General features: G+C 36.0%; 1 protein-coding gene across 4 annotated transcripts in view; it reads left to right on the top strand.

Moving 5' to 3' along the window:
* Positions 1–23,339, top strand: part of Fig4 (FIG4 phosphoinositide 5-phosphatase) — a 116,149-nt gene that overhangs the window by 4,448 nt on the left and 88,362 nt on the right. For 3 of the 4 annotated variants that reach the window (XM_070010869.1, XM_070010867.1, XM_070010866.1), the window contains exons 2-5: positions 8,779–8,877; positions 10,268–10,391; positions 14,450–14,606; positions 20,599–20,649. In XM_070010869.1, coding sequence (XP_069866970.1) covers positions 8,779–8,877; positions 10,268–10,391; positions 14,450–14,606; positions 20,599–20,649 — 431 coding nt within the window. Of the gene's footprint in view, positions 1–8,778; positions 8,878–10,267; positions 10,392–14,449; positions 14,607–19,512; positions 19,575–20,598; positions 20,650–23,339 lie in introns of those variants that run through there. The other variant, XM_070010870.1, reaches the window with a different exon arrangement.

The following is a 23,339-nucleotide window of genomic DNA, read 5'->3' as shown; positions in this document are numbered from 1 at the left end:
ATTAGATTTCAGTCTATGAATGGGGGAAGGCATCGCTAATATTTAGATCATAGCATATGGTTTATCTTTCTCTGGTTTCACAGGCAGATCCTTGACTTAACTTTTTTTTTTTTTCTAATATGAAGCATTTAGAAACTGTAAATGTAAATTAGTCAAAAGCTTCATGACAGATGGGGAAGTATTAGTAACCAGAGCCACAGATAAAGTAGTATATCCTTAGATGTATTTTTTTTTAACCCACAAAAGGGGAAGGTATCTTAGCATTGCAGTAAGTAGCCATTTTATATGCCAAACAGACAAGGGCTGCCTGAAAGTGTGCTTTGTAAGGGAAAAAGTTAGGATAATCTTTACTCTTAGAGCTCAGAAGTGTGTGTGTGTGTGTGTGTGTGTGTGTGTGTGTGTGTGTGTGTGTGTGTGTGTGTGTGTGTGTGTGTGTGTGTTAGGATAATCTTTACTCTTAGAGCTCAGAAGTGTATGTGTGTGTGTGTGTGTGTGTGTGTGTATTTACTGCCATATTCCAAAATGATTTATGGAAGTTACCCACCTGGCAGACCATGCAAAGTAGAGTAAAATAAATAGAGCCCCACCATGAGGAATATACCTTACTTACTTAGTTTTGGTTTGTGTTATGAGGAAAGAGAAAACCATACAACATGTGGTTGGCTAAGGGAGTGGAGCAGGGAACCAAAGGATATGGAGTGGAAGAGAGTTGCAGGTTTAGACGGTTGTGGGCACTTTATTCTACAACACATTTGAAGCTATCCTATGACTGCAGTACTGAATCTCTGCCAGGTAGACTTGGATATCCCTTTAGGCTGAGATGTACTTCCTGGCCCTGGATTGTGTCTTCCATTGTTGGGATTGCTTGACTGAAGTAGGTGACAGGCCTGCAGTACTGTTAGACTGAGAAATAACTTCAGGATGTTCTTTAAAAATAATGCATTTAGTCTAAAAGTTCAAGTGAAGTTTAACATTAATTGAAGCTGTCATACAACCTAAACTTTCTTCCCTTTCAAGAAGTCTGATTATCTTCCCTCAGATTGCTAGTGAATGAGTGATTAATTAGCCTGTCATTATAAAAGGAAATAATTATGTTAGTAGATACTGAATTTCCATTAAGTGGAATTTCTATTGTATTTCTTTTGGATTCTTAGTATATATTTTAAAAACACATTCATTTTTATTCTAAGACACTGCTGTTAAAGCCTCATACTGAAATTTTAAGCTTTTCTTAAAAGAAAAATTTTAGCCTATTCCTTTTGGCACTTAACTTTAAGAAGAGTGTGCTTGCGCCGGGCGCTGGTGGTTCACTCCTGTAATCCTAGCTACTCAGAAGGCTGAGATCTGAGGATCGCGGTTCAAAGCCAGCCTGGGCAGGAGAGACCGTGAGACTCCTATCTCCAATAAAACCACCAGAAAACTAGAAGTGGTAGAGCGCTTGCCTTGAGCTGAAGAGCTGAGGGACAGTGCCCAGGCCCAGAGTTCAAGACCCACAACCAACCAAAAAAAAAAAAGAGTGTGCTTGGGTTATTTTCTGTTTCAATGTCTTGTTATATGGTTTTTCTTTTAGTATTCTAATTCATCTTAACTCCTGCCAAAGTATCTATAAGTATCTATAACATCTTAACTCCCTCAAAATATCTATAAACTGTCTCCATCAGTGTTGTTTCTTTTTTTTTTTTTTGATTGGTCGTGAGGCTTGAACTCTGGGTTTGGGTGCTGTCCCTGTGCTCGTCAGCTCAAGGCGAGCGCTCTTGAGCTACAGCACCACTTCCGGTTTTCTAGTGGTTTATTGGAGGTAAGAGTCTCACAGACTTTCCTGCCTGGCCTGGCTTTGAACGCGATCCTCAGATCTCAGCCTCCTGAGTGGCTAGGATTACAGGCATGAGCCACCGGCGTCCTGCTCAGTGTTGGTTCTTAAGCATCTGTTTGCATGAAATACATGGTGGCACTGATGAATGCCTGGCTTATGGGGATCTCTCACGTTCCCGTAGCTGTTGTATTTCTTTCCTTGTTGTCTTGACATTTTATTTCTCTTCATTACTATGGGCCTACGACTACTTTAGACTGCTAGTATTTCATACTTTCCTTCTTCCTAAATCCACAGTCCTTACTATGAATTTATTAGAAACCTAGCCTTAGATTCCCCCAGATATGTAAAGCTTTTTTTTAAACTCACTCACAAATCATAGGAATTGTTCAGCTTTCATCTAGAAACAGCGGATCAGGTCTGGGCTGGCTGTTTCCCAGGCTGCAGCACAGTTGCCATCCTGGACCCTCTTCACCATCATGATGTTTCCTCTTTCTCACTATTTTCCTGTTTTCCTGGACCATATCCATTTCTGTTTCTTGATTTATACCATTGTTTTGGTGGAGCACTTCTCTCAGTTGTTTCCTGAGAAAGTGTCATGGAAAATAATTGTTTAAACTTTTACATGTTTCAAAAGTCCTTATGCTGCCTTGTAAGGTTAAAATAAATCTTCTCTATAAATTTGAAGGCATATGTCCATGTTTTCCAGTGTGGTTCCTCAGAGTTCCTAATGGTACATGTTCTTGATCTTTAGTTTGAAGATTTGATTTTTCTTCTTCAGAAACTTCTTTCTTCTTTTTTGTGCTACTTTCTTTTTATCTTCTTCAGGATAGTCCAGACTATCAGGTGCCAACAATTTCTATGCCTTTTGAAGCTTTTGGTGTGTGTGTGTGTGTGTGTGTGTGTGTGTGTGTGTGTGTGTGTGTGTGTGTGTGTGTGTGTGTGTGTGTGTGTGTGTGTGTGTGTGTGTGTGTGTGTGTGTGTGTGTGTGTGTGTGTGTGTAAATTGGATTGCTTCTTTATATCTCTACTGTCACTGGAGGACTCAGCTTTGTTGAGCACTCTTTTCAGTTTCAGGTTACCATTATGGCTATGATTATCACTGTAATTTTGCTTCTCTCCTTCAGTCTCTGTCCTTGTTTCTATAAGAAACACAAAAATGGTTTTAATAACATGCTTGAGAGGAAAAAAAGGGTTCACTCTTCCACCATTATCTGGAATTACCCCATTTGCTCTTTAACCAGCTCTGTAGTGCATTTAGGCCCCACTTGTTACTGAGAATGCCACAAAAATGCCACTCATAAGCATCTGTTGTCAGGTGCTTGGAAGCTTCTTAGTACAGTTGGTGTAGCCAGCTGTGTGTCCTCCATCCTTTTCTAGCCAGTCTTCTCTCCCATTGCTTCAGAGTCTGACCTGTGTTCACTGGCTGTTCCTCTCAGCTTCTCAGCTACTTGTGTCTCCAAATTCAGCTTCTCAGTAATAGGGCTCCTCAGGGTGGTTTCTTGGGTCTTGATTTTTTGTTGTTGTTGTTGGTTGCGGGGCTTGAACTCTCGGCCTGGGTGCTGTCCCTCAGCTCTTCAGCTCAAGGCCAGTGCTCTACCAATTGAGCTACAGTGCTACTATCAGTTTTCTGGTGATTAATTGGAGATGAGAGTCTCACTGACATTTCTGCCTGGGCTGGCTCTGAACCATGATCCTCAGAGCTCAGCCTTCTGAGTAGCTAGGATTACAGGCATGAGCCACTAGCGCCCAGCTTGGGTCTTGATTTTTGTCTTTATTATCTGTTATTCCTTCATCATCCCTAGAGTGTGTAACTCAGTCCTCTGGCTTCAAGTGTAGGTATGTGCTAATGGCACCACCTGAAGTCTCTCTCCTGAGTTTCAGAGTCATTTATCTCATGGACATCTTGTGAACTGGGCTCTTTTTCAATCATCTCTCTGTTGCTAAGTGGCTCCATTTATTGCTCAAACAAAAGTAATTAAATTTATTATTCCCTTTTCTGACCCAACCCATAAAATACTAGTACCAAAATACATCTTCTAGTTTACCTTTACTCCCCATGTCGCTAGCCTAGTGCTTGACCCTTAGGAGGCCTTCACTAGTAAATGCTCAAGTGAATGCAAGACATCAACAGAAAACCAAGGTTAAGGAGGGGACTATTCTAGATTAAAAGGTATGAAAAATGACATAGTAGTCAAATGCAATACTGGAACCTCAGTTCGATTCTTGTTTTAAAAACCTAGTTACAGAGGATATTGTATGGACACGGGGGAAATTTGAACATGAATTGTATCTCATTATTGTATCAATGGTATTATGAATATTGGGGTCATTCTTAGTTTTAGAAATACAGTTGAGGTTTCTAGGGGGTAATGTGTTAAGATATCTGCATTCATTTCTAATGGGTCAGAAGAAAAAAGTTTTATGAGGAGGAAGGCAGGAAGAAAAGAAATGCATCAAAATATCCAAATTTAATGAATATAGAGGAACAGTATATGGATATACATTGTACTGTTTTATTGTCTCACTAGGTTTGAATTTTTTTCAAAATAAAAAATGGGAAAAAATCAATGGAGAAAAATTTCATGAAAAGGTATCTGAGAGAAAATTTTAAGCTAAGCTGAGGTCAGTTTTAAAGCATACTATTAAATGTAACAAAGTCTAAGTTGTACATAATTACAGTGTTGGTATATTTAATGAGGAGGAAATAAAGCCCAGTAGAATAAATAAGGCCTCTCTAGAAAAAAATTTTAGAAAGGTGTGAAAGTAGATTTCTAGTGGCCGCCAGAGGGCAGTGCAGACAGTAATTCTGTTGTCCACAGCCAGTCTACTGAAAACCTGCAGTACTGGCTCCACATGAGGTCGCTATTCTTTGTACAAAACATTTTTTAGGGTCTTTGGACCATTTAGACAGTTTTAGAAGGAGTGTATGTAGATAGTTATACTGCTTCCCATTTCTTTCTCCCCACTCAGATCTGCTTTTAAATTCTGTGGGTTTTTAGCTTTTGGCTCTTCTTTCTAACTCATGGACTCTGGAAGGATCTGAATATTGGAGTGAAGATCTTCCACTATGCATATGTTTCAAAGGCCAATAATACATTATCCCCTAGCAAGTCAGGATCCATGTCTTGTTTTTTAGAACAAACTGTCAAATCATGATCTTATTACAGTTAACCTTTAGATTTCCTAGGACTATAAAAGTTCTAACTTCATTTGGGAATTACTGTTATATGCCTCCTTATTGAGTCGACTCAGTTTCATCATTCTGTATCTTTAACCAGATGTGTTATGTGTAAGTTAGGTTTAGTTACAGAAATGTGCCCAGTATATTAAAAGATTACACTGTGTAGGTGGCTGTTCTTCTAACACTTACCCAGTGCCCAGAGAGATAGCTTGTATCAGTAGACTTAGAAATTTAAAGTTCTTAACTTTAAATTTAACCAGTAGACTTAGAAATTTAAATTTAAAGTGGAAGTTATTAGAGAGTTAGCCCCAGGCTCTTGAGATATGTAAAATAAGATGAAGGGAGAAGGCCAGCCTCAAAGAAATGGGCTTTGGTAAGAAGTAGAGCCAGATATAAACAAAAGTACTTTGGGCTGAGAGGCACACAAGTGATGAATGAGGATTATTTCAGGTAGAATTACTTGGAGGCTTTGCTTATGCTGTCTTTGCTCAGTATACAAAGTTCTGTGTACAGGACTTCAAGGCTAAGCATCAGGATAATACCAGCCTCTCTTGATAGCTTGCTCTGACCTGACCCAAGGAGTTAAGTACTTTTCCTGTGTTCTCTTTGTATCCAGTTCAAATGTCTTTATAGCACATGATTCATGGTTGTTAATCCGCATGCTTGTCTCCCCTGTGACTAACAGGTTGGTGCATTCATTTCCCCCATTCTGTTTCTGTTTTGATCCTGCATATGTGTTCCTCCCTTTGGAATATACCCCCCCCCCAAAAAAAAATACAGTGTCTCTCTGACATCCTTAAAAGTAAATGAGAAAAAGAAATATCCATTGTGTACCTTCTTTCTATTGAGTTCCTACTCACTGTTAGGTGTTTTGTAAGCATTTTCTCATGTAATTTTTTTTTTTTTTTTATACAAACATAGAAAGCTTCTTTCCTTTTAGATCTTTCTCTTAGTGCTTGCTCTCCTAGAAGCTGTTTATCTTCAAGCCTCTATACGGCTCATAAAGTAGCTTTTTCTTCCTCTCTGTGTGATGATAGTAAGAGTTTAAACTCAGAGCCTTGTACTTGCTAGCCTCGTGTGTTATCATTGCTCCACACTTCTAGCCCTCTCATTCACTGGTTAGTTTAAGGATAGGGCCTTACTTCCTACCTGCACACCTGCCTGAGCTACACAGTCCACTTACCATAGGCTTCCTGTCATTTTGCGTGGGCCACCTTGTGGAGCTTAGCTTCCCTATAGGTGGACTTTTCAGTGATGGCTGGCCTGTCATTGTGATCCTCCCAGTCTCAGACTCCCAGCAATGGGTTAGAAAAAGGGGGGTCTTACTTAGTTTTCTGCCTGAGCTGGCATTCTTCCCATTCTGTCTCCCAAGTATTTAGCATTAAGAGATTGAATCACCAGGGCCTGGTTTAGTAGCTTCTTTTTCTGCCAGCAAGTATGAATTTATTCCAAGTTATTGCTCTCTCTCAGTGATAGGATGGGTCTCAGGGACAGGAATGAGCTAAGGTATGATGGAGCTTTCTTGACTTCTTCCTTCTCTGTCCTTCCTGTCCTTCTGCTGCTCCCTCAGTAAAATGAGTCCATTTACTGGATGTCCCAACTTAGTTTTTAATTTTTTTTATTATAATTGCTTTTTTTCTAACTCATTGTAACTGGCAGTGTTCTTTAGATCCTGTTTCTTTTAGGAGGTGTGGGATTGAGTGTTTTGCTTAGTCTTGGGAAAGGGCTAATCATCTGTTAACATATATTTTTGCTCTTCATAAGACCTATGTAAACATACGTCATGAGTTGCTTAACAACAGGGACACATACTGGAATGCATCAATGATTTCATCATTTCCTGAACATCATGAAGTATACTTGCACAAACTAAGATAGCTAATTGATATAATCTGGTGGGATCTCAATCATATACATGGTCCTTCCTTGGCTAAAATGTTTTATATATATGTATATATATATAAAACATATATATATATAACATATATATGTTATATATAATATACATCTATATATCTACATACTTATATATATATAGTGTAGTTAGTAACAATAAAAATTCCATTTATTTCTGTAGATTTAGAGGTAAAAAACCATGCAATCAGGTGTTAGTAGTCTGAAATGCTGTCAAATCTAAAAATCATATCCATTCTTGAAAGTTCATTTCTAGTCTCCACTCTGTTATTTTCTTTATCTATTAATCCACATAAATCTTTCCTTCCCTCATTTTTCCTATGTTGTACATTCTTCAATTTGGCCACTGATATAGATTACATTTTATGCATTATTATTATTTAATTTTTCTTGATATTTAGTTACTTTGTATATTTCTATCTTATAGGACCACTGAGATGGTAAAACACCAGTGGATTGTGGCAGCATCTTCTCAGTGTTAGCAATGTTCAAATATCACATCATTTTTAGAGGACATATTTGAAGCAAAATGTATTTATATAACTTATTTTTGTTAATGGATTTTTAAAATTACTTCCTTAAAAGTAATTTTAAAATAATTCACCCAGAACTGGGGATATGGCTTAGTGGTCTAGCACATGCTTAGTATGTGTGAGACTCTGGATTTGATTCCAGCGTGTACACACACACACACACACACACACACACACACACACACACACACACACACACACACACACACACACACACACACACACACACACACACACACACACACACACACACACACACACAATCTCATTTAGTTTTTCTGAATGAGATAGAAAAATTTTCCCTTAAGTATGTGGTTATTTTTCCCCATGTTTTTATTATCCATATAATTCTCAGTATTCATTTAAGACTAATGTTACTGTAATCTGGTACAATGTTTCAAGGAAATGTTTCAAGAAAGACAGAATACCAATTATTTCCTGTAGCTTTTATATAAAAGGCCATTTGAGAAGGTACAGCCATTTAAATCTTTTGTAGGATTGTGGGGTGAATTTTTGTAGTTGCTCTATTAAAGTCATTTTTAAGGTTTATTTGACAAAATATCAATATTTGAATAGCAATAATTGTCTAAGCTTCCTAATTACATGCTGAGCTTTCTAATTCTTACCAGAGCTGCTGCTTCCTGGCAAAGCTTAAACATCAGTCTCCAATCAATCAGTTAGATTAATTTCTCTGTGGTATAATTAAATTCATCGGACCCAGTTACTGGCACTTTTCAGACATCACACTGATTCTTATCATGAAGCCACTAAGAATATTTCAGTTTTAAAATTACCCATTTGGCAAGTTGGACTCATAAAATCACGAGTAGAATGGTAGTTGCTAAAGGGATGGGAATTGGGAGAAAATTTGGAAGCTCTTGGTCCTATGGTATAAATTTTCATTTAGAAGATAAAAAAACTTACAGGAATCTAATGTATAGCATTGATACAATATTTTGTACTTTATTGTTTACTTGAAATTTATTAAGAGTGTAAATGTCTTTACCATATACACATGCACACACACACAGACATTAACTTTGTGATAATGGATATGTTAGATCTCTTAAACCATCACTTTGTACACCTTGAATACACGTAAGTTTTGTCATGTTCACCTCAATAGAGAGAGAAACTAAAAACTCACCTTGCAGAATCAGTCTTTAATCTGCTAAGAATACCTTTCTTTAAAAAATTCTTCTATTCCTGAAATGTTAACAGAAATGTTTTTTAAAAGGTAACCTGACTTGGTAATGTTTTTAAAAATCTGAAATGGCTATAATATAAACAGAGGACAAAATGCCTCAAAAATCTAACAACATTTCTTTTTATTTATAGAGGTATTTTCTAGTTGGGAGCAATCATGCAGAAACGAAATATCGTGTCTTGAAAATTGATAGAACAGAACCAAAAGATTTGGTTATAATTGACGATAGGGTAAGTATCTTCCCAAACCTGACTACAAACAAAAACTTTCATGTTTATTGTTTAAAGGTCATGAAATATCCTTATAGCTTTAGCAATGTATTTTTCTTTTAAATCATGAATCTAAAAGTTACAACTGTTTTTCTTGGTTGACTAGAATTTGTATCTATTCTGTTTTCTAGAAATTACTGGTATCAAGGTATATGCCATAATTATACTATGTCTTTCAGTTTGATTGTTTTGGAAAGCACACATCTTAGATAATTTATGAATATATCTTCTTAAAGAGTTGATGTTTTGAGCACTCAGTACAACTTAATGTTGCATCCATGGAAGATAATATCTATTAGTTTGCTTCAATATAAAGTTACTTAAAGTCCAGGAAGACTTGTATGCTAAAGATGCTTTATTATACTGCTAAAAATCACCTCTATGGCCACTTCTGCTGACTTCCTATTCACTTGAAATTGAGAAATGATTCTTACTAAGATAATATTTTATTCAGAGTCAGGAATAGAGAGGCTTAATTCAGGTAGCACAAAACACGAAATGGTCAAAAGTGAAATATAACATTGGTAATCAGTAGTTAATGTTGGCTCTTTTCAAATGCGGGATTATGTCTTACTCTACATATTAAAAAAATTCTTGTCTGTGAATATTTCTTAGTTCATGTAGATTCCTGGTTTTTAAGCAGGAAAATGAGTTTGGAACTCATTTTCATTAGACCCTTTGCAAAACTATTTTCTGTGTTGTAATAATTTTGGTTAATTTTTTTTTTTTTTGGTTGTGGGGCTTGAACTCTAGACCAAGGCACTGTCCCTCAGCTCTTCAGCTCACGGCTAGTGCTCTACCACTGCGCCACTTCTGTTTCTGAGTGGTTGGAGATAAGATGTCTCATTCCTGCCTGGGCTGGCATTGAACCAGGATCCTCAGATCTCAGCTTCCTGAGTAGCTAGGATTACAGGTGTGAGCCACCGGCGCCCAGCTTAATTTTGAATAAATTTTTTTATTGTGATTTCCTGCATTACTCCTGGGAGTCCATTCCTCCACTTACCTATGAATTTATAATGATTCTTGGCTTTATTTGGGAATGGAATTGACCAATGAGGGAGCCTTTGAGAAGCTAAGAGCTATGGATCTTCTCACAAAAGTGCATACATATCCATATAATTTTAAGTCTCTGAATACCTGGCTCAGAGTATAAGGTTTTGATCATATTTTATTTTAGTATAGTAATGTGAGCCAATTACCAGCTTATGTTAAAGAATGATTGGCTTTCTAAATGACAGCTTAGTCATACATTATGTAGTGTAAGAAATAGGGGTTCTTACAGGCAGCTTTTAATTTTTAGGGGTAAATAATAATTGACATAACCTTATAGATGACTTGTGCTTATTTTTAGCATGTATATACTCAGCAAGAAGTACGGGAACTTCTTGGCCGCTTAGATCTGGGAAATAGAACAAAAATGGGACAGAAAGGATCCTCTGGGTTATTCCGAGCTGTGTCAGCATTTGGTGTTGTCGGTAAGAAATGAGGCTCCCTGTGGCTACCTTTCCCCCCCTTTTTAAAAGAGAGCTTATAAGCTATATAGATTTATAGTTATAACCCATTACTGTGTGTTATTAATATAAATAAACCATCATCTCTGAGCTATTACCTATAACTTTAAACAATCTTTCATTGTTGAAACTTAATTCTCCATAAATCAAAGAGCATTTATACATCTATGTGCCCAGCAGAGCAGGTTTTTTTTTTTTAAATACCATTACTGATTAAAGTTAGGATCTCATGCTCTCACTTGATTCTTTCACTCAAGACTACTGCTCTAACACTTGTGCCACACCTCTGCTTTAGGCTTTTTGGTGATTACATAGAGATAGGAGTCTCAGATTTGTTTGCTCTGGCTGGCTTCCTACTGGGATCCTCAGATCTCAGCTTCCTGAGTATCTAAGATTATAGGCTAATTGCCTTCATCCAGGATATAAACAAATCTGGAATTGTTCTTAGGTCTTTGCAGAGTCTGCTGGCTGGCTTGTGAAATGAAAAAGTAAAAAATTAGCTTAGACTGTTAAATATTTGGCCAGAGTGAAAATACAGTAAAGCTAGCTTTAAAATGAAAAGGAATTTATCCTAAAAACAGGCTGCAGTAGTGAGGTATCAGCACTTCCTTTTGGGGATGACAACTGTTTTCTTACTCAGTGAGAAACTTCTTTAAAATTACAAACCATCAGAAACTTTGCTGTTGAAATTGTATGAGACAGATGAAACATCTCACTGTTACCGGCAAGATCTAAGTCACTGTGGCATGAGAAGCAGCTTCTATTTACAACTCATGGATAGAACTTCAGATAAGGGGTTTCTGGACACACATTCTTTCCTCAGCTAATATTGTTGTTTTCAAGAAATCAGAACCCTGGTCTGCTTCATAGTTGAGGCTTGATATTGATGTATTTAAGTATAGACTGCTTTGGTTTGAGCCTTGCCTAAGCCTCTCTTCTCCTTTTCTTTCCTTTAGTGGGATGTTCCATAGTTCCTTCTGGTGGGGGAAGGAATGGATAGAAAAGGGGAGAGAATGATGGAAGGAGTGACTCTGTTCAGATGCATTGTACACATGAATGGACATATTAAATTGAAATTCTCTTGCATAACTATTTGAAGTTAATAATAAAATAAAGAATATAGTGCAGTGCTTTTCAAGTCTTTGTGGTAAAGGACCAGTGTTTTGCCCTAATATGTTTCACACCAGAACATGATACTATAATCCATAACTTGTAGTCATGTTATTCAGCATGTGAGTTCATTGTCACCCAAACTATAATCTTTATCTTTCCAAGGCAAATTCATTGATCATGCACACACATATTGTAGTGATCTCAAATTACTCCAAGATTTCTAACTCCTGTTCTAAATTGTTTGCTTATCATGGCACTGAAAGTTTATGGGCAGGTCACTGGACCCTAATTTGAGTGTTATGGACCTAGACAATTTTCTTTGCTCTAAACGTGCATCATTCCATCTGTAGCTACATTGCCAATCCTGTCCTGTTCATTGGTATTAGGTGGCCAGCAGGAAATTTGGTAAACTAATGTTTGGTATTATGAGTTTAGCACAAAGTTGTTTTTTCTGGTCTTGGGGTATGTGAATGGAGTAGGTGGCTGGTGGCCTGGAGTCCTTATTACTATCAGCTCTGTGACCATCCCAGGTCCTGATACATACCCCATAGGCATATATCCTTTTATTGCCTTTATCACCTGTCAGAGACTGCTGATATTATTTATTTAATATTCATTCATTTATTTATTTTATTATGTGTGTGTGTGTGTGTGTGTGTGTGTGTGTGTGTGTGTGTGTGTATGTATGTATGTATTCCTGTGTGCCAGTTATAGAGTATGAACTCAGGGCCAGAGTTTCTTTTGCTCAAGGCTACCACTCTTTTCACTTGAAGCATAGGTCCACTTCTAGCTTTTTTAAAAAAAATTGTGAAAATACTATACAGAGGGGTTACAATTACATGGGAGAGATAGTGAGTACATTTCTTATCAAGCATTGTTGCCTCCTCCTTTGTTTCCCCATGCCATCCCTTCCCCTCTCCACACCCCCCCACCCACCAAAGTTGTAAAGTTCATTTTTTGACATAACTTCTTATACATCTCATTGTTGTAATGGGTCCACCTGTAACCCTATTTAAAGTTTGTTTTTTTTCCTTCCCCTCTACAAATTATATCAACATCAAATACAGTGAAAGCAGGGCTTATACCCTGGGGGAGGTACATACAAAGCAACAAAGAAATCATCTTATAAATATGTTGGAAACAATCGCAAGAAAGAAAAAAACGTTTGAATCCTTATCTTGGGGTTCATTTCACCTAACATCAACTTGTCTGACAGTTTCTGTTTTTCTCAGACATATACTAGTTATTGCAAATAAGGGAAACCATGGGACCTATATTTTTTTGGGTCTGGCTTACTTTACTTAATATAATTTTTTCCAAGTCTTTCCCCACTTCTAGCTTTGTGATTGTTAATTCTAGCTAAAAGTCTCACAGACTTTCCAATCCTGGCTGGCTTTGAATTGCAGTCCTCAGATCTCAGCCTCCTGAGTAGGCGTAAGCCACTGGCACTACTATTATTTTTTTTTAAAGGGGAATGGGTAAAATAAGTGTCTTGTAGTAAACTAGGCAATAGGGACTAAGCTCTTACTTAAAACAATGCCTTTAAAGATAGATGGGAAGTCCAAAGTAGCAATGTAAGGGCCTCAGAGTAGTTCGGGAGCAGTATAATTTAATGTTAGAGATGTCACTTTGGTTCTAGTTTTATAATTCAGGTAACATGTACAATGCTTTTTAGACAATGTCACCCCTTCCTTTGCTTTTCCTCATTTCCCCCTTCCCATCCCTGTGTGTAAATTGCTTAGTTCATTTTTTATGTAGTATATATTGAATACCCTGGTCTTTTTTTTTTTTGGAGAGGAAGGAGGTTCCATGATTAAACATGTCTAGAGGATATATCATGAAGACTCACGTGAACATTAGCATTCTCTGAACTGGAAGGTTCAAAAATTTATGTAGTTTTGCCGGGCGCTGGTGGCTCATGCCTGTAATCCTAGCTACTCAGGAGGCTGAGATCTGAGGATCGCGGTTCAAAGCCAGCCCGGGCAGGAGAGACCGCGAGACTCCTATCTCCAATAAACCACCAGAAAACCAGAAGTGGCGTTGTAGCTCAAGTGGTAGAGCGCTCGCCTTGAGCTGAAGAGCTGAGGGACAGCACCCAGGCCCAGAGTTCAAGTCCCACAACCGACAAAAAAAAAAAAAAAAAAAAAAAAAAAAAATTTATGTAGTTTTCTTAAGTTTTTCAGCCTAGCAGTTCTCAAATTTGTTTGCTTACAGTGACTCTTCTCCCACTAAAATTTGTCAACTACTATTTTGTGAAGATTATGTTAGAGGCAGTATTCCTATGGATATTTAAGTCTTCAAATCATACCAGACCACCACTCAGCAGTATGCCTTGTTTACATTCTTTTAGTTTGTAGGGAATATATATTGAGTTCTGTTTTGACATGTGAAACAGGCCAAAGAAATGTGTCTTCATTTTTATCAATCCTGTGTGTAGTCTGTGTGTGTGTGTGTGTGTGTGTGTGTGTGTGTGTGTGTGTGTGTGTGTTTGTAAGTAAAATTGTGGCAAATAATATAAAATGTACTACCTGAATCCTTTTTAATTACATCATTCAGCAGTGATAACTGTGTACCTTGTCAGCAGATCTAGAAGATTTCATTTTCAGAATTGAAAAGTCTATACCTATTGAATAATTCCTCTTAATATTTTATATGGTTTTCCTCAAGGCTCTTCAATCATATTTAGAATAAGACTAATTTTATTGAATAATGAATGAAATAAAATTGTTCAGATTAATAATTTTAGGTGATATAAGTGATAGTAAGGGTATTTCTAAAGAATACTTGTAATACAATAAAAAATTTCTGTGGCTATAAATCAGAGATTTGATCAAGTCTCTGCTCTCTTAAATATGTATGTAAAGCATCACCAAGCTTATAAACATTACTGATTTTTTTTTCATTGACAGGGTTTGTCAGGTTTTTAGAAGGTTATTATATTGTGCTGATAACCAAACAGAGGAAGATGGCAGATATAGGAGGTCATGCAATATATAAGATTGAAGATACAAATATGATCTATATCCCCAATGATTCTGTACGGATTTCTCATCCTGATGAAGCTAGGTATGTACTGGTGGTAACTAGGTGGCTTTTGTTGTTGTTATTTTTTTGGTAGTACTAGGGTTTGAACTCAGGACCTAATGCTTATCTTATTTGCTTGGCTAGACTTGTTTGGTTGGCTAGTGCTGTACTACTGAAGCCACACACCTCCAGCCTAGCTTTCTGCTGATTATTTTGGAGATCGAGTCTCATGAGCTTTTTTGCCTTTGCTGGCCTCAAGTCACAGTCTCTTCTGGATCTTAACCTCCTGAGTAGGTAGATCACAGGAATGAATCACCAAGGCCTGTTTTACATTATTCATCCACTTTATTTATTATTATTTCAAATACTGTAGTAATTAGAAAGCAAAGCATAATCAAAGATTATAAATGTTGCATAAAAAGATCAAATATTGGCTTAGAATTCTACAGCTTTTGTTCAGGGCTATTAAAGCTCCATTATAACAATCAATTCAAAGATTTAACAGTAGCTATTAAGATCATTATGTGCCAGGCACCTGTGGCTCATGCCTGTAATCCTCCTAACTCAAGAGGCAGATCCAAATGGTCATAATCAGAAGCTAGCCTAGGCAGAAAAGTCCATGAGACTGTCTCCAAAGTAACTGTGCCATCTGAGCAAACAAACCTAGCAAGAGTGAGGCCCTGCGTTCAAACCCTATTATTAGCCAAAATAAAAAACAAAACCCATACTATTAGGTATAAGGAATAAAATATTCATAGTCTTAACACATTAAAGTCTTTGGATATCTTCAATTTATAAGATAAAGAATTTTTATGATTCTTTATTTTATAATAATGGCAGACATACTTAATGGAATAACTGGCAGACATACTTAACCAAATGATGAAATGGTATCACTTTTTTTTTTTTTTTTTTTTTTTTGTCAGTCATAGGGCTTGAATTCTGGGCCAGGGTGCTGTCTGTCAGCTCTTCGGCTCAAGGCAAGCACGCTGCCACTTGAGCCAAAACACGCTTCCTGTGGTTTATTGGAGATAAGAGCCTTGGGAACTTTCCTACACAGGCTGGCTTTGAACCATTATCCTCAGATCTCAGCCTCCTGAGTAGGTGGGATTACAGGAGTGAGCCACCATTACAGGCATGAGCCACTGGCCTCTGGCATAATAGCACTTTTTAATTGAAGCAATGTGAGATAATTAAGTAGTTTCTTGCTGAAAATATTAAACTTGACTTCAACTATGAGGAAATAATTTTTTAATTTTTTAAATTATCTTTAAGTTGTTATACAGAGGAATTGATTGAACATGTTAGTTTATGAGCACAATGCATATGGAACAATACCATCTCTTCCATCTTTGTCCTCCTTCCCTTTCAACACCATCATTCCTCTCAATTATGCTAGGCATTATGATAGGCACTGAATAGTATGATTGTATTCCCCCTGCCCCCAAGATAATGTTTTTAAATTCCTGTCATGGGACTTTTTGCAAGCCATTTTTGATATCTTCAAAAGCCATTTTTGATATCTTCAAAAATGTCATCACAGAGAAACAAAAGACCATTCTAGATTTTAGAACAGATAAAATACATAAATTCCAACTATATCTTTGATTCAAATGTGCATTTCATGCACACACATGCAGAGAGCTATAAACATATAATAATGGCACAGATTGAATATTTCTTATCCAAAATGTGGGGGAGAAGTGTTTCAGATTTTAGACTTGTTGGGATATTTGCATTAAATATGCTATGACATCTTGAGACTGGGATCCAAGTCTAAATAGAGAATTCAGATATTTTTTCTTATACATATACAGTAGGTGATTTTATACAGTATCCTTTGTGTACCTATGTTTTGACAGCAGCATTTCATATGAGGTCAAATGTGGAACTTTCCATTTTTTTTGTAGTGTCATGACAGTGGCTCAAAAAGGTTTCAGATTTTGGAGCATTTCAAATTTCAGATTTTCATATGGTAGGTTCTCAATGAAAAGGATTAGAAAAATAAAATGTACTTGTATATTTAGAGAGAGAGAAAGAGCGAGTGAGAGAGAGAAAGAGACAGAGTGTTTAAAAAAGTTTCTAACACTGAGTTTTTAAGAAGGATATACTGGTATTGGTTGTACTATTTTTCCCCTAAGCTTTTCATAGATTTGAAGCTTTTCAGAATTCTAAGGGGAAGTTATTAGAGTCTTGAGAATGTGAGTAAAAGCTATCAACAAATAGATTTAAAATTATAAAAGTTCCCTTGAAGGTTAAAATGAAACAAAGTTAGGCATGCTTGTTTTTAGGATAGGTAATGATTTAGATTTTAATTTTGTTATTAATTGTATTTTTTTGACATACAAATCGAAATTTGAGGTGATAGAGATCTTTTACTTAAGATCTCATTAGGTAATAATTTTCTGGATTTTTTTGATATTGACTTTAAATAACTTGGTGGTGATGCTAAAAATAATTTGCTTCAGATGAGGATGGATACAATCTATTGGGTGAAATAAAGAAGATCTCTTGTTTTGTACAAACTGAAAATGATATCACAAATAGCATACAGGCAGACATATATGTTAATTGAAAGTGAATTAATTAGTCCAGCACATATAAATGAAGGGGAGAAAAGAGTTCAAGAGGTTTATATATGCTTTATACTTCATATATACTTTATATGTAAACTCTGCATTCATGATTCATTAGCCAAGAATATAAAATAATTTTTTCTATACAGTGATTTGGCTATCTGTAGAGTGAAATTATCAATGATTACTACTATAGTGAATGGATATTATCCAGAATAAGATACAGTTAAATTTATACTTTATTATAAGTAGGATGAAGCAATATTCTTTGATAGGAAAATGTTTAACATACTTGTAAATGTTTAACACATTATATAATAATTCATTTAAGTAACATATAATAATTCATTTAAATAAAAATATTAGATAAAATATTGAGAATTAAAGCAAGTACTATTTAATGTTTCATACATAAGGACAAGTATAGATTATCCTTATAATCCATGGTTACATCAACATTAGAAAATTTACCGAAAATTGTTACTTTAAAATATGGTGAGGAAAAATATGACTATCTTCACATTTGTAGTAAATATATATGGCAGAATTCCAGATCCATTTACGATCAGTGATTAGAAAACTATGGATATAAGTATCTTTTCTGAACCTGGTAAATGATACTTATTAAAAAGTTATATCTAAAATTATTCTTGGAAGCAAAAGTTAAAACATTGCCTTTGAAGTAAGGAAAAATAGAGATATCTGCCATAACAAATATATTGAAAGCTTTATTCAATAGATTAGAAAGATTAGAAAGCTGAGGCATGAAGCTTGAAAAGAAACAAGCAGGGGAAACAAAGGAGGAGGCAACAATGCTCAATAGGAAATGTACTCATTACCTTGCTCATGTAACTGTAACCCCTCTGTACAGCATTTTTACAATAAAAAAAGAAAGAAAAAAGAAGCATTGCCATTATGTATTCAGCATGATTTTCTACTTTAGAAAATCTAAGAATACCTACTCTCAGAACTAATGAAAAAATTAAACAAATGACTGAAGAAAACAATAGGCATGTATGAATCAGTAATTTTTCCACACCTGCGTGATAGAGAAAATTTCATGATGACCCTATTCACAGTAGCAGCAAAACCATACTGTACCTGGGAATAAGTATAACAAAATTACACAAAACTTTATTATAGAGAAAATTTCTAGCACTGTTGAATAATATTTAAAACCCCTAATAATGAGAAAGATGTTCCTTTGTTCATAGATGTATGAGTATCCTAAGTGTTGCTTTTTTTTCTAAAATTGGTTCATACATTCAATGTAAATTTAACCTACACTCAAGAAGGTTAATAAAAAATGGAACATGACAAGCTTCTTTTAAAATTCATGTAGAAATGTAAAAGTCTAAGCATAAGCCAGACAGTTGTAAAAAAGAAAAACAAGAAAGGGTAAGTCTAACCAAGACAGTAGGACTTGTAATAATTTAGATAACCGTATTGTTATTTCTGATAAGACTGCTTGGTGTTCATGGAGGAATTGACATTGGCCAATGAGCAGAGTCACGAAGAGAAAATAGCCATTTTAGTTAGGAAAGTGATATATATTAGAGTTAGTGTACATGCTGGTTTTTCTAGTTGCAAGGTGATAAAATTAGATTCCACTTTCTGATAGTTTTCAAGGAACAATTCAAAAAGTATAACTTTAAGAAATTTATGGAAAATATTTCAAGATCTTAGCATGGAAAAAAATTTATAAATAATGCTAGATTAGCCGGGTGCTGGTGGCTCACACCTGTAATCCTAGCGACTCAGGAGGCTGAGGATCGTGGTTCAAAGCCAGGAGGTAAGAGGATCGTGGTTTAAAGCCAGCCTGAGTAGGAAAGTCCACAAGACTCTTTTTTTTTCTGCTTATGTGGTGCTCAGGAATCGAACCCAGGGCCTCATGCATGCAAGGGAAGCACTCTACCACTGAGCCACCTTCCCAGTCCCCACAAGACTCTTATCTCCAATTAATCAGCAGAAAACTAGAAGTGGCACTGTGGCACAAGTAGAGCTCAGCAACAGCTCCCAGGCCCAGAGTTCAAGACTCACGACCAACAAAGAAAAACAAAAGAAAAAGAGAAAACATTGCTATATTTGATGCTTTCTGTATTAAACATACTTTTATAATTTAGGCAAATTTTAGGAGACAAACAGCAGTGAATGTAGACATTTACAACATATAACAAAGAATAGTATTTAGAATATCTGATGAATTTCAGGGAGAAAAAGATAAGCAGACTTACTGAGGAATGGTTAAAAATAAGAGCAGATACATCACAGAAGAGATGCTGAACTTTGCTTTTAGTTTGGGAATTTTAAATTTTAAAAGACACCATTTCTTTCTCATTCGTCAGAGTAGGAAGAAAATATCTGCTGCCATCAAATGTTATTGGGAAATGAATTCATACTATGAGATCCAGGCTTTGAAGATAAATTATACTCTGTGAGTTGAAGTGGTAACAGTCCCTCAGGCAGACATGCTCTAGTACAACTGAAAATGCATTATCTACAACCAAGTGGTTTTGCTTCTTTGTGTGAATATATGTGTATATATATATATATATATATACAGGAAAATGGAGTGTTCTTAGCTATACTATTTCTTATAGTGGAATACTGGAAAGAACTTACTATTCTATCAGCTGAGGAATACATGTAAAATTTGGTATGTATGATTCAGTAAACATCAATTAAAGCAAACAAATTCTACACTTTCAACATCTCTGCATTTCAAAATACGAGTGAGTAAAGTTAGTTGCAGAACAATATAGAAAATATGAAATGGTCTGTGTAATATTTTCAGCATACAAGTTATATGTCACTTAGAGATGTCTAATGTGGACAAAGAATTATAACAGGAGAGTATTGCATTTAGTGAGAGAAAATGAAACTGGGAAGACTAAATTGGATTTTAACTTTTAAAATTCTGTTTTAATTGTTTTATGCTAAAAGCATTAAAATGAGTGTGAAAAAAATGTGAATGCTATTTACTCCTGAGTGGTAGATAATGTGGATATTTTATTCTATACTTTATTTTTCGCTTGATAAGAAATGTACTCATTATCTTGCCCATGTAATTGTAACCCCTCTGTACAGTTTTTTCACAATAAAAAAAAAAAACCATGCCGACTTCAAGTTATAATGATCCACAAATATTTTGTTTTTGCTCTATCCAACCTCAAGTTATTTACAAAATACACTGTAAAACAAACAGAGTCTTTATTTCTGTCTGTGCCCCACACATGGGTGGGGTGCCTGGCAGCCTGTTGCTATGAGGAACGACTGAAACTGAAGTTAGGGCTCTGAAGGATAGTCAGCAGACTTAGAGTTGCTTCAATGACATCTCTGTTTTAGGGATGGCTTGAGTTCCTCAGGTCAATGCTGTACTTACTAATATAAATATATGTTAAACTGTAAGAAATAACAGAATTGTATAAAATGTAACATGCTTTTAATTTTTCTTTTAGGTATCTACGAATATTTCAAAATGTGGACCTATCTAGCAATTTTTACTTTAGGTAGGTTTGTGTTTAGTTTTGTTCCTATGAATCACCTAAACTTTCTCCAGGGGGTAAAAACAGAATCAGTGTGTAATTAATAGTGAATTATTTCACTTGGAAGCATTAGAAAATCTGATATTTAAAATTTTTGAATGGATAAATTAAGACATTATGTATTCTCACTATAAAAATCAATTTTGGCCAGGTGCTGGTGGCTCACACTTTTAATCCTAGCTACTCAGGAAGCTGAGATCTGACGATCTGGGAAGGAAAGGCCGTGAGACTCTTATCTCCAATAAACTACTAGAAGACCGGAAGTGACCCTGTAGCTCAAGTAGCTCAAGTGGTAGATCGCTGGCCTTGGGCTGAAGAGCTCAGGGACAGCGCCCAAGCCCAGAGGTCAAGCCCCATGACCAACAACAACAAAAAAAGAAATACCAGTTTACTTGGATTCTGTCTCTACTGAGTTGTAACAATGCCAGAATTCTATTTTTAGTTACTAATCTGGAAAAAATTAGGTAAAAAAGTAGGAAGAATTCTTGCAACACTGAATTTTTTTTTTTTTTTCAGTAGTGGGGCTTGAACTCTGGGCCTGGGTGCTGTTCCTGCGCTCTCCAGCTCAAGGCGAGCGCTGTACCGCTTGACCACAGCGCCACTTCCGGTTTTCTAGAGGTTTATTGGAGATAAGAGCCTCACAGACTTTCCTGCATGGGCTGGCTTTGAACCGAGATCCTCAAATCTCAGCCTCCTGAGTAGCTAGGATTGCAGGCGTGAGCCACCGGCACCTGGCTAACACTGAAATATTATTGGTGATATTAATAGTTTTTTTGGAACAATTTAGTAAATAATGAAAACATATCCTAGACAAAATGTCAGGAGGAAAAATATAGCTATATAAACGCTCTCTCTCTCTCTCTCTCTCTCTTTCTTTGGTTGTGGGATGCACTCATTGCTAGTGCTCTACCAATTGAACCATAGCACAATTTGTGGTTTTTGAGTGGTTAATTGGAGACAAGAGTCTCATGGGGACTTTTCTGCCCAGGCTGTCTTTGAACTGTGATCCTCAGATCTCAGCTTCCTGAGTAGTTAGAATTATGGGCATGAGCCACTGTGCCCAGCTAAAAATACAGATTTTTATTAGGTATTTATGGACATCACAAGCTAACCAGATAATCTAGGGACAACCCAAAATACTGACTATTGAATAGGCAAGTAAATTATAGTAGACCATTATGATCAAGTGTTAGGTTACCATTGATGTGACCAGTATGTGGTCACATACTGGAAGATTCTACCTGCCATAGTGTCTACTCTAAAAACAGAGCACAAAATAATATGATGCTCCTCAGTAGATTAATTGATCACAAAATGTGATATATATGTGTATATATATACATACATACATACACACACACACACACACACACACACACACACACACACGAAGTCTGTGCTTCCATCAGAAAGAATGACATCGCCCCTTTTGTTAGGAAATGGAAAGACTTGAGAAAAAAATCATATTAAGTGAAGTAAGCCAGACCCAAAGAAATATAGGTCCCATGTTTTCCCTCATTTGCAATAATTAGTATATATCTAGGATAATTTTATCTGATGAGCAGAAAAGCTCAAAAGTTATGTACATATGACCATATAAGATGTTGCTAAGTGAAATGAACCCCAAGATATGGACACAAGAGGTCTCGCTTTGTTGTTGTTTTAAATGTGCTATGTGATTTTTTTTTGTTTCCTTTGTATGTTCTTCCCCCTATGGGAAATCTGCTGTCATCACTGTACTTGATTTTGGTACCCTGCATCTTGTCTTAATTTGGGGAGGGGAAGGGGAATAACAAATGCTGAAATAAGGACACAGGATGATCCATTGTAAGAATGATACCCACAAGACAGTATATTGGAAATGAACTTTACAACTTGGGGGGAAGAAGGGAGGGAGAGGAGGAATAGTGGGAGCACAACAGGGAGGGGGTAACAATGCTCGACAAGAAATGTGCTCATTGTTTTATGTAACTGTAACCCCTTGTACAGCATCTTTACAATAAAATAAAATTAAAAAGAAACAATATGTACCAGTAAGGATTTGAATCATAAAGACAGAAAGAAGACCCATGGCATTTGTGGCTACTGGTAGTATATGCTGACAGGGTATCTTACTTTTTTTTTTTTTAAATAAATTAACTTTGTTAATTAAGTTATTTGGTTTTTTATGGAATAAAATACATGTCTAATATGTAGAGTGTGTTATGTCTATTGATGTAAAGTTGAAATTTATTATTTTAATCATAGAATGAAATTATTTTCACTTTTACAGATGGAAGTATATGTATATGTATACTTCCATTGTATTTGTCACTACCATGTACTTTTCAGTCCTTATTGCTTACTTTATGTTTGTGGCATCTTTAAGGTAAAAAGCTTGGTGGTACTTTTACAAATAGTCTCCTTTCACTTCATTTCTCTGAGTTTTGTCTGCATCCTGTGCTGAATTCTATACATCATTCCAAAAGTAAAAACACTTAGGCTGATATTGTCTCCCAAGTATTCTTTTTTTCTCATGCATTTTAAATTGTTATTATAAAGGTGAGGTACAGAGTGGTTACAGTTACATAAGTCAGATAAAGAGGACATTTCTTTTTTAACAATGTCAACCTTTTTCTTTTCTAGTTTTCCTCTTTCGTCCCCACTCATGTTGT

Source organism: Dipodomys merriami, unplaced genomic scaffold, assembly GCF_024711535.1.
Source record: "Dipodomys merriami isolate MVZ:Mamm:240054 unplaced genomic scaffold, mDipMer1.0.p SCAF_8, whole genome shotgun sequence".
In the NCBI taxonomy this organism is placed as follows: Eukaryota; Metazoa; Chordata; class Mammalia; order Rodentia; family Heteromyidae; genus Dipodomys; species Dipodomys merriami.
This window is presented reverse-complemented; position numbering and strand designations above follow the sequence as displayed.